A 17273-nucleotide genomic window follows, 5' to 3' on the forward strand; every position below is an offset into this window, starting at 1 on the left:
TCCTTCTGGGCCTGCTGGAAGGACCAAATGAGAAAAACACATGTGTAGGAGCAATCTGAGTGCTCTGAACTGCCATCTAAGACTTTTTACATGTGAATAAACCGTGTCCTGTGCTAAGTCCTGTCCGACTCTTTGCAACGCTAAGGATTGTAGCTCTCCAAGCTCCTCTGTCCATGGGATTTCCCAAGCAAGAATACTGGAGTGGGCTGCCATGCCCTCCCCTCCAGAGGGGATCTTCCTGACCCAGGGATCGAACTCAGGTTCCTGTATTGCAGGCGGATTCTTTACCATATGAGTAAAGAATTAATCATTCTTTACTCATATGGTAAAGCAAATACAGGGGATTACACAAAAAAGGGCTAAACCAAGGAAGCAAACAAAAACCAAAGCAATGTTGGAGCCCATTGAGACACATTTCCCTCTCATTCTAATGATTTAACATAATTTGAGCACTTTTTAAACCCTGGGGAAGTGGTTAATTTCTGATATTCAAATTAAAGAAGATAGGTGCATAGCAGACTGTTCCGCTTAAGAAGACAGATACAGAGATAAGTGAATGGGGATCAGATTCAAAGAAAAAGAAGGATCTTTGCAGATACAGAACGATGGTAAAACAATCAGACAGAACAGACTGTAACTGAGCCCTAAATCTGTCCTTATTCTCTTAAAACAACTCCCTACAGGACATCAGAACATTGCCTTGCAGACAGAGGAGCTCATAATTGCGGAAATGAAAGAGTTTATTTCTAATAGGATGTATATTTTGAGTTCTTTGATCCATAAACACATGATGTTATAAACATTATACACTATTATATTAATTTTTTGGAGGATTTGTTCCATTTGAGAATGTACAAGCAGAGGTCAAGCCCTGCTCAGATATGAACACGTATTCTTTCATGACCTCATGACATTTAAAAACTACCTCACCAATAACCAGTTACCAAAGCATGGCATGGCCCAATGAAATTTACATGATTACTTCCTAAAGAGTAAATTTAAATGGAACTTTATAGTGATAAAATGGTAATACATTATGAAAGTTTCTCCCTCCAAAAAATGTAAATCTCCAACTAGCCAGTTATAACACTTGACCAGGAAATTATTTTTGAGAAATGTGCTTCAATGGTTGAATATACATGTCTCCCACTTTATGAGCTGATGTGATATGAAAGTACCACTGGGCATAAATTATACACGATTACACTTAAGGAACTTTAATGCTTATGACTCACACTTTGTTTTGCCTTTATTTCAGTTCTTGCTTACCGAGACTAACGTAGAAATCACTGTGATATGCTGTGTCCCAAGCAGCCAGAGGAAACTTTTGCACAGGAAGAAGCAACAAGGAAGAAAATCACTTAGATGCCAGAAAAGATAAATGAAAAAAAAGAAGTGGGTAAGGAAGGAGGAGAACCAAACACTACTCCTTTTGCAAAGGCTTTCTCATTAGCTTGTCAACAAAAATGTCACATGTACAAAATTAGATATTAAAATCATCAATTCATTAAAAACTATAGTATCAAAATGGCAAAGTAGGATTTCCTAAAAGGGGTCAAAGTTACATAACAAAACACTAACAATTAGAAAAAACTATTCTTCTTAAGTAATATGAACACATTTATCAATGATGCAAATAGCCACCTTTGAGAGCAAGGAAAAATTTCTGCTGTGTGTGCGTGTGTGTTAGTCACTCAGCTGTGTCCGACTCCTTGCAACCCCATGGACTCTAGCCAGCCAGGCTCCTCTGTCCATGGGATTCTCCAGGAAAGAATACTGGTGTGGATAGCTACTCCCTTCTCCAAGGGATCTTTGCAACCCATGGATCAAATCCAGGTCTTCTGCATTCCAAGCAAATTCTTTACCATCTGGGCCACCAGGGAAGCCCCACTGTATGCTACTGAATTAAATTCCCCAATTCTGAAAGAATTTGAGAGATCTTACTGTACCTGCTAATTTGAAGAGAAAATCAGAGTAAGACCCTAATTACCTGTCTATGTGGAAGCAGCAAAGGGAAGGGTAAGAACTAGAAGGAAAACTGAAGAATTATATTTGGTCTAAGAATAGCTTTAATAATTCTATTATTGCTGTTGTTCAGCCACTAAGTCGTGTCTAACTCTTCTGCCATCCCATGGACTGTAGCCCACCAGGCTCCTCTGTCCATTGGATTCTCCAGGCAAGAATACTGGAATAGGCTGCCATTTCCTTCTCCAGGGGATCTTCCTGACCAATGGATCAAACCTGCATCTCTCACATTTCATGAATTGGCAGGCGAATTCTTTACCACTGAGTCACCTGGGAAGCCCCTTAATAATTCTACTTCCAAATTAAATCCCAAATCCAGGGACTTATCATCCTTCTCCTGGAACACTTCAACAGTTTTCTGAGCAGTTCAAATTTTTGACAGCTCTCATCCATTCACCTCTCCGCCCTCCTGCGCCCGCGCAGCTGCCGCTCCTTGGACATGGGGTTGCTCTTCTCGGCCACCACCCCTGACCTCGGGCGTGGCGAAACTCCTCTTGGTCACCGCGCCTGACCTCCGGAGAGGGTTAGCTCAGGAGAGTTACTCCATGTTCAAGGTCAGGACAGGAGGCCCTGAGGAGATACCCCTCGTCCAAGGTAAGAGAAACACAAGTAAGACAGTAGGTGTTGCGAGAGGGTTTCAGAGGGCAGACACACTGAAACCATACTCACAGAAAACTAGTCAATCTGATCACACGGACCACAGCCTTGTCTAATTCAATGAAACTAAGCCATGCCGGGTGGGGCCACCCAAGACGGGCGGGTCACGGTGGAGAGGTCTGACAGAATGTGGTCCACTGGAGAAGGGAATGGCAAACCACTTCAGTAATCTTGCCTTGAGAACCCCACCAAAGTATGAAAAGGCAAAATGATATGCTACAGAAAGAGGAGCTCCCCTGGTTGGTAGGTGTCCAATATGCTACTGGAGATCAGTGGACAAATGACTCCAGAAAGAATGAAGGGAGAGAGCCAAAGCAAAAACAATACCCAGTTGTGGATGTGACTGGTGACAGAAGCAAGGTCCGATGCTGTAAAGAGCAATATTGCATAGGAACCTGGAATGTTAGGTCCATGAATCAAGGCAAATTGGAAGTGGTGAAACAGGAGATGGCAAGAGTGAACATCGACATTCTATGAATCAGTGAACTAAAATGGACTGGAATGGGTGAATTTCACTCAGACGACCATTATATCTACTACTGTGGGCAGGAATCCCTTAGAAGAAATGGAGTAGCCATCATGGTCAACAAGAGTCCGAAATGCAGTACTTGGAGGCAATCTCAAAAATGACAGAATGAACTCTGTTTGTTTCCAAGGCAAACCATTCAATATCACAGTGATCCAAGCCTATGCCCCAACCAGTAACGCTGAAGAAGCTGAACGGTTCTATGAAGACCTACAAGATCTTTTAGAACTAAAACCCCAAAAAAAGATGTCCTTTTCATTACAGGGGACTGGAATGCAAAAGGAGGAAGTCAAGAAACACCTGGGGTAACAGGCAAATTTGGCCTTGGAATACGGAATGAAGCAGGGCAAAGGCTATTTGCTAAGAGAATGCACTGGTCATAGCAAACACCCTCTTCCAAAAACACAAAAGACGACTCTACACGTGAACATCACCAGATGGTTGACACTCAAATCAGATTGATTATATTCTTTGCAGCCAAAGATGGAGAAGCTCTATACAGTCAGCAAAAACAAGATGGGGAGCTGACTGTGGCTCAGATCATGAACTCCTTATTGCCAAATTCAGACTTAAATAGAAGAAAGTAGGGAAAACCACTAGACCATTGAGGTATTACCTAAATCAAATCCCTTATGATTATACAGTGGAAGTGAGAAAAAGATTTAAGGGACTAGATCTGACAGAATGCCTGATGACATATGGACAGAGGTTCGTGACATTGTACAGGACACAGGGGATCAAGACCATCCCCATGGAAAAGAAATGCAAAAAAGCAAAATGGCTGTCTGGGGAGGCCTTACAAATAGCTGTGAAAAGAAGAGAAGTGAAAAGCAAAGGAGAAAAGGAAAGATATAAGCATCTGAATGCAGAGCTCCAAAGAACAGCAAGGAAAGATAAGAAAGCCTTCCTCAGCAATCAATGCAAAGAAATAGAGGAAAACAACAGAATGGGAAAGACTACAGATCTCTTCAAGAAAATTAGAGATACCAAGGGAATATTTCATGCAAAGATGAGCTCGATAAAGGACAGAAATGGTGGGGACCTAAGAGAAGCAGAAGATATTAAGAAGAGATGGCAAGAATACACAGAAGAACTGTACAAAAAAGATCTTCACGACCAAGATAATCACGATGGTGTGATCACTCACCTAGAGCCAGACATCTTGGAATGTGAAGTCAAGTGGGCCTTAGAAAGCATCACTACGAACAAAGCCAGTGGAGGTGTCAGAATTCCAGTTGAGCTATTTCAAATCCTGAAAGATGATGCTGTGAAAGTGCTGCACTCCATATACCAGCAAATGTGGAAAACTCTGCAGTGGCCACAGGACTGGAAAAGGTCAGTTTTAATTCCAATCCAAAGAAAGGCAATGCCAAAGAATGCTCAAACTACCGCACAATTGCACTCATCTTACACACTATTAAAGTAATGCTTAAAATTCTCCAAGCCAGGCTTCAGCAGTACGTGAACCATAAACTTCCAGATGTTCAAGCTGGTTTTAGAAAAGGCAGAGGAACAAGAGATCAAATTGCCAACATCAGCTGGATCATCAAAAAAGCAAGAAAGTTCTGAAAAACATCTATTTCTGCTTTAATGACTATGCCAAAGCCTTTGACTGTGTGGATCACAATAAACTGTGGAACATTCTGAGATGGGAATACCAGACCACCTGACCTGCCTCTTGAGAAACCTATATGCAGGTCAGGAAGCAACAGTTAAAACTGGACAAGGAACAACAGACTGGTTCCAAATAGGAAAAGGAGTACGTCAAGGCTGCATATTGTCATCCTGCTTATTTAACTTGTATGCAGAGTACATCATGAGAAACGTGGGGCTGGAAGAAGCACAAGCTGGAATCAAGATTGCCAAGAGAAATATCAAGAACCTCAGATATACAGATGACACCACCCTTATGGCAGAAAGTGAAGAGGAACTAAAAAGCCTCTTGCTGAAAGTGAAAGAGAGTGAAAGTGTTGGCTTAAAGCTCAACATTCCGAAAAATAAAATCATGGCATCCGGTCCCACCACTTCACGGGAAAGAGATGGGGAAATAGTGGAAACAGTGTCAGACTTTATTTTTCTGGGCTCCAAAATCACTGCAGATGGTGATTGCAGCCGTGAAATTAAAAGACACTTACTCCTTGGAAGGAAAGTTATGTCCAAGCTAGATAGCATATTCAAAAGCAGAGACATTACTTTGCCAACAAAAGTCCGTCTAGTCAAGGCTATGGTTTTTCCAGTGGTCATGTATGGATGCGAGAGTTGGACTGTAAAGAAAGCTGAGTGCTGAAGTATTGATGCTTTTGAACTGTGGTGTTGGAGAAGACTCTTGAGAGTCCCTTGGACTGCAAGGAGATCCAACCAGTCCATCATAAAGGAGATCAGTCCTGGGTGTTCATTGGAGGGACTGATGTTGAAGCTGAAACTCCAGTACTTTGGCCACCTCATGCGAAGAGTTGACTCATTGGAAAAGACCCTGATGCTGGGAGGGATTGGGGGCAGGAGGAGAAGGGGACGGCAGAGGATGAGATGGCTGGATGGCATCACCAACTCGATGGATGTGAGTCTGAGTGAACTCAGGGAGTTGGTGATGGACAGGGAGGCCTGGCGTGCTGCATTTCATGGGGTTGCAAAGAGTTGGACACAACTGAGTGACTGAACTGAACTGAACTGATCCACTCACCAGACCAATTATAGACAGAAAAACGATTTTAAAACATAAACTAGACATCATTCCTTTGTTTAAATGCCTCAACTGCTTCCCTGTGCCCTTGGAGTTAAATCCTGACTCCTTACCAGGACATGTAAATCCCCATGTTCTGGCCCCCACTCACCCTCAATAGCCCCTCTTCACTTCAATCTCCTCTGACTCAACCGAGCTCCAGTCACACAAGCCTTAGGATATTTTCTAGAATATACCAAAGTCTCTGCCATCTCGGGAAACCTGGAAGACTCTTGTGTCCCTACCCGACTACAGCAGGCTTTTTCTTTTCCCTCAAGTACCAGCCTCCAGGAAACCTCAAATATCCAACACGCGTGCCTTCCGTGACCACCATGGTTAAAGTAAACTTGTTCTGCTCACCCTCATCAGCACATTCTTTGATTCCTTCAAAACACATTTAAACAATTCATGATTTAATTCATGTCTTTGATGATTTTTTTCTTCCTTCCTGCTCTCCTCCCTCCCTTCCTTCTCTTTTCTTCCACCTTATTATTTTGACCAGGGATCATATGAGGGCAAAAAAGGCAAAGATAAAGCAGCATATCAAGATGTCCAAGACATACAGACTTCCTACAACTCACTGCCTGAGGAACTGTGCTAATTCTTTTACAAGGTTCGCATCAACAGGGAAGGTAAGTGTAGTGTTCTAAATACAAACTGATGAAGCATTAGGAATTATCTGAAAACTTAAACCGAGGAATATGATTATGACCTGAAACTTCCTTTTCTTAGGTTTTTAACTGTTCAAAACACTTTTACATTTACTTTTTGAATAATCATTATAAGAATAGTTAATAAAAACAGCTTTTCAAGGAAATTCTGATACGAATACCAAACATCATCACCTAATGCATAAGAAAATTAAAATTGAATAAAATTCAGAAAAGTATTTCTGTCATATTCTGCAGGGTTTAACATAATTATATTCATATTTGAGAAAACATTTCTAAATTTTAATTTTGTTTAACAGATAATTGATTTTTAAGCTTCTTGATGTTAAAAAAAAAAAAAAAACACCAGTGAGGGCTACTTTGGGTTTTTCAAAATTTATTATAATTTTTGAAGACCTGGTTACTTATTTGTATCAACTTAAAAAAAAAACACTGCTTAATTGAATCAGTTTAATACCAGAATTAAAACTCTATAAGAATGTCAGCATTTAATATATGAATAATGCTAGAATGTATAAAGAAATCAGCCTGAGCACTGATTTTAACAAAGATATTTTTCTTGCTATTTTTTATTCAAAGATGGGAGAAGGAAATGGCAACCCACTCCAGTATTCTTGCCTGGAAAATTCCACGGACAGAGGAGGCTGGCAGGCTATAGTCCACGGGGTCACAAAGAGTCTGACATGACTAGGCAACTTTCACTCACTGCCAACACACAAGTGAAAACCCAGAGCCTAGCACAGTGCTTTGCATGTGGTAGATGCTGAACAAATTTGCCAAATGAACTGAACGTTCCGGAAATGGCCAAGCTGGAGAGAACCTTAGGCCATCAGGTTGTAGTCTTGAGTCTACTCCTGATATTCACGAAAAAGTAATTTCCAATAATTTCCAATTTTCTAGGGGACCTTTCAAAGACAGAGTCCAGTAAATAACATCTTCTGAAGAAATAATTCTACACATAAAATGAATCTTTGAATATAACTGTGTAAGCCCATTTGCTTGTTAAAAAGTTGATCACTATCTTCTATAAAAAACAGAACAAAAAAATCTGTATCTAATTACTTCAGTTCAGTTGCTCAGTCGTGTCCGACTCTTTGTGACTCCATGAACTGCGGCACGCCAGGCCTCCCTGTCAATTACAACTCCTGGAGTCTACCCAAACCCATGTCCATTGAGTCAGTGATGCCATCCAACCATCTCATCCTCTGTCGTCCCCTTCTCCTCCTGCCCCCTATCCTTCCCAGCATCAGGGTCTTTTCCAATGAGTCAGCTCTTCGCATCAGGTGGCCAAAGTATTGGAGTTTCAGCTTCAACATCAGTCCTTCCAATGAACACCCAGGACTGATCTCCTTTATGATGGACTGGTTGGATCTCCTTGCAGTCCAAGGGACTCTCAAGAGTCTTCTCCAACACCACAGTTCAAAAGCATCAATTCTTCGGTGCTCAGCTTTCTTTATAGTCTAACTCTCACATCTATACATGACTACTGGAAAAACCATAGCCTTGACTTGACGGACCTTTGTTGACAAAGTAATGTCTCTGGTTTTTAACATGCTATCTAGGTTGGTCATAATTTTCCTTCCAAGGAATAAGCGTCTTTTAATTTCATGGCTGCAATCACCATCTAATTACTTAGATCTAATTACCTCAATCACTGCATTAAAAAAATACTTTCAATTCCTTTCAACTTTCAGTGAACTAAAATAAGATTTATCTAAGTTTTGAATATTGGACTTGACACCTTTCCCTCCTTACACCCAGGTTATACATCATTATAGTTTTTCATTGCTAATAATATCTTCTAAAATTATCATGTTCTTCAAATTTTGGATGCCATTAATCTAAGAAGTATTATAATCGTGTTATTCTATGCAACATTAATAAAGGAGTTTAACAGAACTCTCCATATACAGCAGGGACCCAAAAGGCTACAGCCTGAATATAATAAGCATGTACACCATGGAAAGTGACAGCAGGAGAGCCTGCTTGTCTCAACCTTGACAACAGATGAAGGGTCGGGGGGAAAACATGTGCCCTGGGAACCGGAACCATAAAAGGCAATGCTTATACAGCATTCACCCTTCAGATGAAGGGTGAGGGGAAAACATGTCCCCTGGGAACTGGAACCATAAAAGGCAATGCTTATCCAGGTCTGAAAAATATGAATTCACTAGTGCGGTTCAAAAACTCCTAGACAAAGAATATAATGTACACGGGCTCAGGTTAATAGTGCCCCCAGTGAGTGGCAGAAGCAAACACAAATCCTTCTTGCAAGAACTCAGCTTCTCAATCCAGACCCACAGCAATTGTAAGATGGCTCTGATTGTAGGATTTGTCTCAATTTCAGAGTTGATGAATTGTAAGAGAAAAATGTGCATCCTAGAATTGACGGAACACTACATGTTCTCTAACTGTTCACTGCTGGTCACAGGAATGCCATTTTTACCCCTGAACTGTCAGCAGGTACCCAGAGGCCTTCCCGTACATTGTTGGTCTGCAGACCTTATTACACTGTTACTAGAGTTGCTGTGTAGACAATCACATATTCTATACAGAATGACAGTTTTGCTTTTTGTTTACCAACCTAATAACTTTTCTTTTTTATTATTCTTACTCTTATTTTTTCCTTAATTTTATTATCTTGTACCAATACAACTCTAAATAGAAATGGTGCTAGCAGACTTGTTTCATTATTTTAAAGGAATGCTATTATTTTACCATTTAATAAAATTTCCTGTAGGTATCTGGTACATACTCTTTATTAAATTAAGAAAGTTTTTGTCATGAATCATCTATAATTAATACTTTTACCTCATCCATCAAAACAAAATGTCTTTCTTCCAATCAACTACTGTGGTTAATTATATTCATGGATTTTAAATCATCTTTGTACTTATGGGATCAAGCCAACAGGTTCAGAAATTTTTTTTAATCTGATGATAGTTTTCACATTGATTCATTTAGCAAATACTATCTAGACTTTCTGCATCTATGTTTTAGATGAAACTGTCTTATAATTTTCCTCTCTCATATACCTGCTATCTTGTTATGATGTCAAGGTTATACTAGCCTCATAAAATGAACTCACTCTATATATATGTTTTTTTTTGTTCTCTTGAACAATCTGTGTAAGATGGGGTTATCTTTCTTGAAGTTTTGGTAAAATCTGTCTGGAAAATTATCTGGACCTGGTGGGTTTTTGCGTGTTTATGTGTGTATGTATATGAAAGGCAAAAGACGGAGATTTTAAGCTGGATTCAATTTCTTTAATGATTATGGTTCTACTCAAGTTAGTGTCTTAAGTGAGAATTTTAACCTATATTTTTCTGGGACATCATCTATTTCATCAGGGATTTTTAATTACTGGTATAAAACTGTAATTCTTAAAATAAATTTTAAAAAATCTATAGCAACGTTTTTCCTTGTTCTCCTTCATTTTGTTTCTGCTTTAACCTGCAAAATACTACTTCATTATTTATCCATATTTTCATAAAAATTAATGATTTTTTGTCAGCCCTTTGCTTCTTTATCTTATTTTCTATTAAAATGTTTTTGCTGTTAATCCTTTATCTTTCTTATACTTCCTTTCTCTGTTATTCTTTTTCTAACTTCTTAATTTAGCTGCTTAGTTCACGAATTTTCAGCAACTTTTAAATTTCTTCTACCCAACACCCTAGTGCTACCACTGGACTCGGATTGATTTTTAATGTGAAACCCTCAGCTTTAGGAAGAGAGAGCTCCCTGGTCCTCAGAGTATTATAAATTCAAACTCTAGCAGCACATGAAGGTGAGGCTTGCAATTTTGATTTCTACAGAGAGATGCTTTCCCTTGGTGCGATAACTAGGCAGAATCAGATAAGATTTGTCGCCCCATGTTGGTAAAGAGATTCTTTTTCTGATACACCTCTCCATTGAGAAAAACTGAAAATGAATGCCAAGTTCAAAATTTCATTCTGTCTCTACTCAGACATTTATTCAGAAAATACTTGGCTGAATACACTCTTGAAACAGTATCCTCCATGACTCTAACAGAGTATTTAACTTCCCCAAACAATATTTACCCCAACTAGTACATTAGATATGTTGTTGACCTGTGGTTGTTTGTATCTGTCCCCTCCCCACGCCAGAATTAAAGCTCCAAGAGAAGAGGGGGTTCATTTGACTGGGTATTTGCAAGGCAATGAAGCAAGACTTTCCATTTTTTAGTCAGACTCATGTTAAGGCAAAAGCAAAAACCTTCGCAAAAAATGAGATAGAGCACAGATCCTGCTTTCCTCTGAACTATGATAGGTACACGGCCATCACAAATCTCTCAGAGGACATCTTTATGGGTATGAAATGTATCATCTGAGAAAAGTACCCTGCAAACACAGTGTGTACAGCTGAAAGAGTATACAGTGAGCACTCATGTAAGCACAGCTGAGGTCATGAAATACAACAATGTCAGAATCAAGATGCCCCTGCCATGTGCCCCACTTTTATCACCAACCCCTCACCTCCCCCAGAAGTAACCATTATTTTGACTTAATGACCCCATCCATCTACCACAAAATACTCATTCTTAGAGAAACAAAAATTAACTTGATGGAGAAAAATTATCATCAGAGATATTAATTATGTTTCAGCCTTAAGAAACTATTTTATCTCACTACCCACCTAGGAGACTCTAGAAAACACTTTCAATTAGCAGATATAAGAAAACTACAACAATTAGAATCACAACTTTTCCAGAATATTAACTATGCTATAATATATCCAAGAAGCTGTTTAAGGAAACATATACATCAGAGAATACCCTTATAATCATCACCAGCAACCTGAAGGGCATTTAAGATGACAGGATTTAACATCTCTACCAACTTAAAAAAGGAGACTCAAACCTTTCAAGTTCTTTCTTTTGTCCTCCAAATGCAATCACAGTTCTAATAGCCGCTAAGACCTCTTCAGCTACTGCTCCAGCTTTTGCATATGCCAAAAGTTCTTTATCAGTAAATGAAGACAGTATCTGTTTAAAAATGCAATTGCAGATAATTTAAATTTTTTAACAATTTTACCTTTTGTACACAAATGCTGCTGGTACATAGTATACTGTACTGTATATAAATCTTTTACTCGTCTTTTGTTATGAAGCCCTATTTTTTAGTACACATATTGTAGCCATTTCTTTTTGGACTGAGATGGTATATAATAAAGTAAAATTTCAACTTTCTCACTATACTCCATGGATTCTCATACAAATAAATAAATCTGGGCCTTTGGGGGAGATTTTACATTTTAAAAAGAAGTGTATATGCTAAACATCAATAAATACAGAAAATGGGGCAGTATATCAAAAAAAATAGGTGTACTCAACATAGCAGTTGCTAATTATACTCTGGTTCAGAAATGCCAAAGTAGGAGGCCAGGAGAACACAGGGGACCCAGCCCTGTGCAGTGACAGGACCTCGAGGAGGTTTCCAATGGCAGGGAAGCAGAGCTCCTTCTACCAGGGCTTCTGAGCATGACACTGGGCCACCGTGGAGGTCTCTTTCATGGACGCGCTTTGATTTTTCTGTTTGGGCCCTGAGCATCTGTTCTCTGGAAGGAACAGTACTGGGTCCTTTATATACACAGGATCTCCTTCACTGATTCTTCTCAATTGTACCAAGAAGTAGGCATTATTTTCCCCCCTCAATACATGAGGAAATGGAACGAGAAAGAGGTCAAGTCATTTGCTAGTAAGTGAAATATCCAGGATTTAAGGCTTCACAGCATGAATCAACGGCCACCGGAGGCAATCTCTCTCTAAAACCAGCCACTGATATGTGTGGAATCCTAGAGGGCTTTGTGATTAAAACGGAATCAACTGGCATGGGCAAAGAACCACTATTTTTACCTGAAATGCTTGACTAGTCAGCCATCTAAATATTGCACACAAGAATTCAAATCAAATTCTGAGTAAATATATTATCCTCTTTCAATAAATAATTTATAGCATCTGTGGACTCATTTGTATAAGTAATAACAGCCTATTCCTTCTTGTCATAAAAAGTTCAAAGCTGTTTTGATTTTAAGAGTGCATTTCTTCCTCTGCTTGTGCGAAAGTAAAAGGAGCTACGACAGATGTAAGAACGGGTGGGTGAAGGCAAACGAGCCTTTACTAACCAGGTTCTATGTGCAGATGTTGTACTCTATGCGCCTTCTTCTTTGGTACCCAAACAACAACCCACTGATGCTCTAGACCTTCCTGACCTCTCAAAATGACCTGCCTAGGGCTGCCCTATCACATCTGCCAGAACTGCTCACAGCGCTGGGCCTGACCCAGGGAGATCACTGTCATCCCTGAACAAACAGGTCTGCATAAGGCAAGAGGTGCATACAATACAGTTTAGCTCTGTTTCTCTGCTCTTGTTGAAAACCTCAACCATCAACCACACCAGAAACAGCTGACAACAGAAGATTAGCAGAACTATTTTTGACTGAGGAGTTTCAAAACATGCTATTCTAATTTATTGTTGAACTATCAAGTACCATTCCAACTGATTCAGTAAACCTGGCTTCTCTATGACCTTCCATAATGATAAGCATATCCTTAGGCAAGAATACAGTAGAATGTTAATGAAGTGTTTTGTTTTTTAACAGATCATGTCTATTGAAAGAAAAAAAACACTTTCAAATACTCTCAGGAATGTTAAAAGTCAACTTTACTATTCCTCTAATATAAAATAACAGAATGCTGATACTTCCGATATTACAATCACCCACCCAAACGATATCAAATTTCACTAACTCATCCCTTCTTCCAAAGGCTGCTAATTTTTTTTTAACAAAGCCTAATTGTACTAGTGCCAGACACATGAAATTGTTATTCCTCTTAAGTTAAAAGCCAACACAGGCCACTTTATATTGTTCAAACTAATACATTCAGAAGCAATAGTTTTGACCATAACAGATGTTTTGGCCTTCATCTTTGTCCCTTTTGTCCAGTGCTCAGTGTAGGTTTTTATTTCATTTTGTTTGGGATAATTTATACATGCTTTATTTTTTTTAACTTGGTATTCTGAGATAATTGTAGACACAAAGGCAGACAGTGTAGACACAAAAGAAGACACTAAGGAAGACAGTCAGATCCCATAAACCCTTTATCTGGTGTTCCCCAAAAAACATCTTCAACATCTCTTCAGAACAAGATCCCAGCCAAAAATTTAACACTTAGCATTAATTCAACGTTATTCAGATTTACCAGTTTTACATGCACTCGTGAGTGTGTGTTCAGTTCAGTTCAGTCGTGTCCAAATCTTTGCGACCCCATGAATCGCAGCACGCCAGGCCTTCCTGTCCATCACCATCTCCCAGAGTTCACTCAAACTCACGTCTATCCAGTCGGTGATGCCATCCAGCCATCTCATCCTCTGCCGTCCCCTTCTCCTCCTGCCTCCAATCCCTCCCAGCATCAGGGTCTTTTCCAATGATTCAACTCTTCACATGAGGTGGCCAAAGTACTGGAGTTTCAGCTTTAGCATCATTCCTTCCAAAGAAATCCCAGGACTGATCTCCTTTAGAATGGACTGGTTGGATCTCCTTGCAGTCGAAGAGACTCTCAAGAGTCTTCTCCAACACCACAGTTCAAAAGCATCAATTCTTCGGTGCTCAGCTTTCTTCACAGTCCAATTCTCGCATCCATACACGACCACTGGAAAAACCATAGCCTTGACTAGACGGACCTTTGTTGACAAAGTAATGTCTCTGCTTTTGAATATGCTATCTAGGTTGGTCATAACTTTCCTTCCAAGGAGTAAGCGTCTTTTAATTTCATGGCTGCAGTCACCATCTGCAGTGATTTTGGAGCCCAAGAAAAGAAAGTCTGACACTGTTTCCATTGTTTCCCCATCTATTTCCCATGAAGTGATGTTAGTTCCAAGCAATGTTATCCTGTTAGATTCACGTGACGACGATCACAATACAGAACAATTCCATCACAAGGATCCCTCAGTCCTGCTTTCTGTAGTCACAGCCACCTCCTTTCCTACTCCTCGTTTCTCCCCTCCACACCATCCCTAACACCTGAAAACCACTAAACTGTTCTGCCTGTTATTTTGTCATTTCAAAAATATTATATAAATGGAGCATAAGGTACGTGACCTTTTGGGACTGGCCTTTTTCACCAAGTACAGATCTCTAGAGACTCATCCAGGTTGTGTGTGATCAGTACCGCTTTCCTTTTATCACTGGATGTACCACAGCTGCTCAATCAGTAACCTATTCAAGAGTGTCGGGGGTTGTTTCAGTTTGGGGCTATTACCGATACAGCTGCTATGAACACCTGAATACAGATTGAGTGAATACACGAACATAGTTTCTCTTAGATAAATGTCCAATACAACTGCTGGACTGTACGGTAACTGCATGTTTAGTTTTATAAGAAATCGCAGACTATTTTTTCAGGTTGAATACCATTTTACACTCCCACCAATAATGAGTGACCCTGCTTCTCTGCATCTCAGCAGCATTTGGGGTTTCACTTTTATTTTAGCCATTCTGGTAGATGTATAATGGTATCTCATTGAAGTTTAATTTGCTTTTCACTGACGACTAACATTGTTAAACAACCTTTCATGTGCTGACCTGCCACCTGTATAACCTCTCTGATGACGTTTGTTTCCCTCTCCTGCCCATCCCTAACTGGTTCATTTGGGTTGTTTTTCTCCTTTATATATATATATATATTATTGAATATAGCTGACTTCAGTGTCTCAGGTGCACAGCAAGGTGATGCAGTTATACATAAACACACATTATTTTTCAGATTATTTTCCATTACAGGTTATTACAGGATATTGCCTATAGTTCCCTGTGCTATACGGTAAACCTTTGTTGCTTGTGGCATATTTATTTTTTAGTTAGAAATCTAGCATTCTATTTATACTACGTCAAACAAGTAAAATCAAAATGTCATAAATTTTTTCAATTAGGCAAAAGTTTGTAAGTTTTCTAAAAAATATATATTATCCATACTATTTATATATATGTAGACAAAAGCTTTTCTACTATGCCGAAAAAGGCTTGAGAAAGAACATCAAAAAAAGAGAGAGATGGAGAAATTGGAAAAGATAAACTAAATGAAATGCCAGCACTGAGTAAGAAATAGAAAATGAAACAAACTGAATAAAATTAAAGATTATACAGTCCAGTGGTTTTGAAACATGGTTGCTTAAAAAAAAAAAGAAAGAAAAGAAACATATCTGGAACTCTGGAGGAAAAAAGCAATACCTGAGCATTGGTATTTTTCAAAAAATTCCAAGATAATTCTAATATGCATCTTGATTTTAAAAAGTGATTACAGGTATTTCTATTAAATAGTAGTTTTGGTGATTTTTTTTTAACTATCAAATTTTGAGAATTCCTTATATATTAGATAAAGACTAATCCTTTTTCAGATATACGACTTGCATGTTACTTTTTTCCCAGCTTTTAGCTTGTTTTTTCATCTCCTTTACATGGTTTTCACAGAGTAAGAGTTCCCGCTTTGGGGGGAAAGCAGATAAAGTCTTCTTTCTTCTAGGGGAGGTTGTATAAAATTGGTGTCAATTCCTCTTTAAATGTCCAGTAAATTTTTCCAGTAAAAGTTGCCTGTGCCTGGAGAATTCTTTTTCAGGAGCTCAGAACTTACAGAATAGATTTCTTTAATCACTATTTCATCTTAGTTGTTCTGGATATCACAATATTCATAGGTGACATAAAAATCTACTGGTATCAACATTTTACCACTTATAATTCTGGGTTCAATCACCAAATATGATTTAGAAATCTCCTGGGAAAAGAGAGGCCCAAATTCCTGCTCTTTCTGTTGTTCCTTTTCCCTTCCTGATGCTCCAATATGCCTTGTATCACTTTCCTTCTGTTTGAAGAATTTCATTTAGCCAGTTTTTAATAGGAGGTATGCTAATGGAAAGTTCCTCTATAGTCTTCCATGATCTGGGAATGTTTTTATCTCCCCCATCATTCCTAAAAAATACTTTAACCAAGTATCCACAGTTGACAGGTCTTTTCTTTAAGCACTTAAAAAATAATTTGCCACTTCTTTCTGGTCTTTATGGTTTCAGATAAGAAATATATTGTCATTCAAATTGGTGTTCCCTGTAGGTAATGTGTGCTGTTCATCTTTAGTCAATTTCAACTTTTTTCTTTGTCTTTAGTTTTCAATGATTTAACTATGATGTGCTTTAGCATGGATTTCTTTGGGTTTATCCTGTTTGAGGTTAGCTTAGCTTCTCGGACCTGAAGGTTTGTCTTTCACAAACCTTGCACATTCTCAGCAATTATTTCTTCCAATATTCCTTCAGCCTCACTTCTCTCCTTTCTTTTGGGACTCTGGTGGTCACAAATGTTCTATATCGTACTACTGTCCCACAGGTCCCTGAGGCTCTTTTCATTTTCTGTTTCGTGCTGGGTGACTTGTATTGTTCTATTTCCAGTCCACTGACTCTATCCCGTCCTCTCCACTCAACAAGAGTAGCCCCTCCATCGTGACTTCTGTTCTACGGCTGTACCTTTCAGTTATCTAATTCCATTCTATCCTTTTTTCTTAATTTCTTTTTCACTGCTGATATTTTCTATTTCCTTTTGTTTTAGGATAATTTGTAATTGATTAGTGAAGCATTTTTCTGGTGACTATTCCAAAATCCATGCCAAACAA

General features: G+C 39.0%; 1 protein-coding gene across 4 annotated transcripts in view; it reads right to left on the bottom strand.

Annotated features, from left to right (window-relative positions):
* The window catches only part of LOC113891607 (multidrug resistance protein 1-like), a 111665-nt gene that overhangs the window by 57452 nt on the left and 36940 nt on the right, over nucleotides 1–17273 (bottom strand). For 3 of the 4 annotated variants that reach the window (XR_003510806.1, XM_027539863.1, XM_027539862.1), the window contains exon 8: nucleotides 11479–11603. The exons of the other annotated variant lie outside the window; for it this stretch is intronic. Coding sequence is in view for 2 of the 3 variants with exons in the window: in XM_027539863.1 (XP_027395664.1) it covers nucleotides 11479–11603 (125 nt within the window). In the remaining variant the exon portion in view is untranslated. The remainder of the gene's footprint in view (nucleotides 1–11478; nucleotides 11604–17273) is intronic. 4 annotated transcript variants of the gene reach the window in all.

This window comes from Bos indicus x Bos taurus, chromosome 4 (genome assembly GCF_003369695.1).
Source record: "Bos indicus x Bos taurus breed Angus x Brahman F1 hybrid chromosome 4, Bos_hybrid_MaternalHap_v2.0, whole genome shotgun sequence".
NCBI classification, from domain to species: Eukaryota; Metazoa; Chordata; class Mammalia; order Artiodactyla; family Bovidae; genus Bos; species Bos indicus x Bos taurus.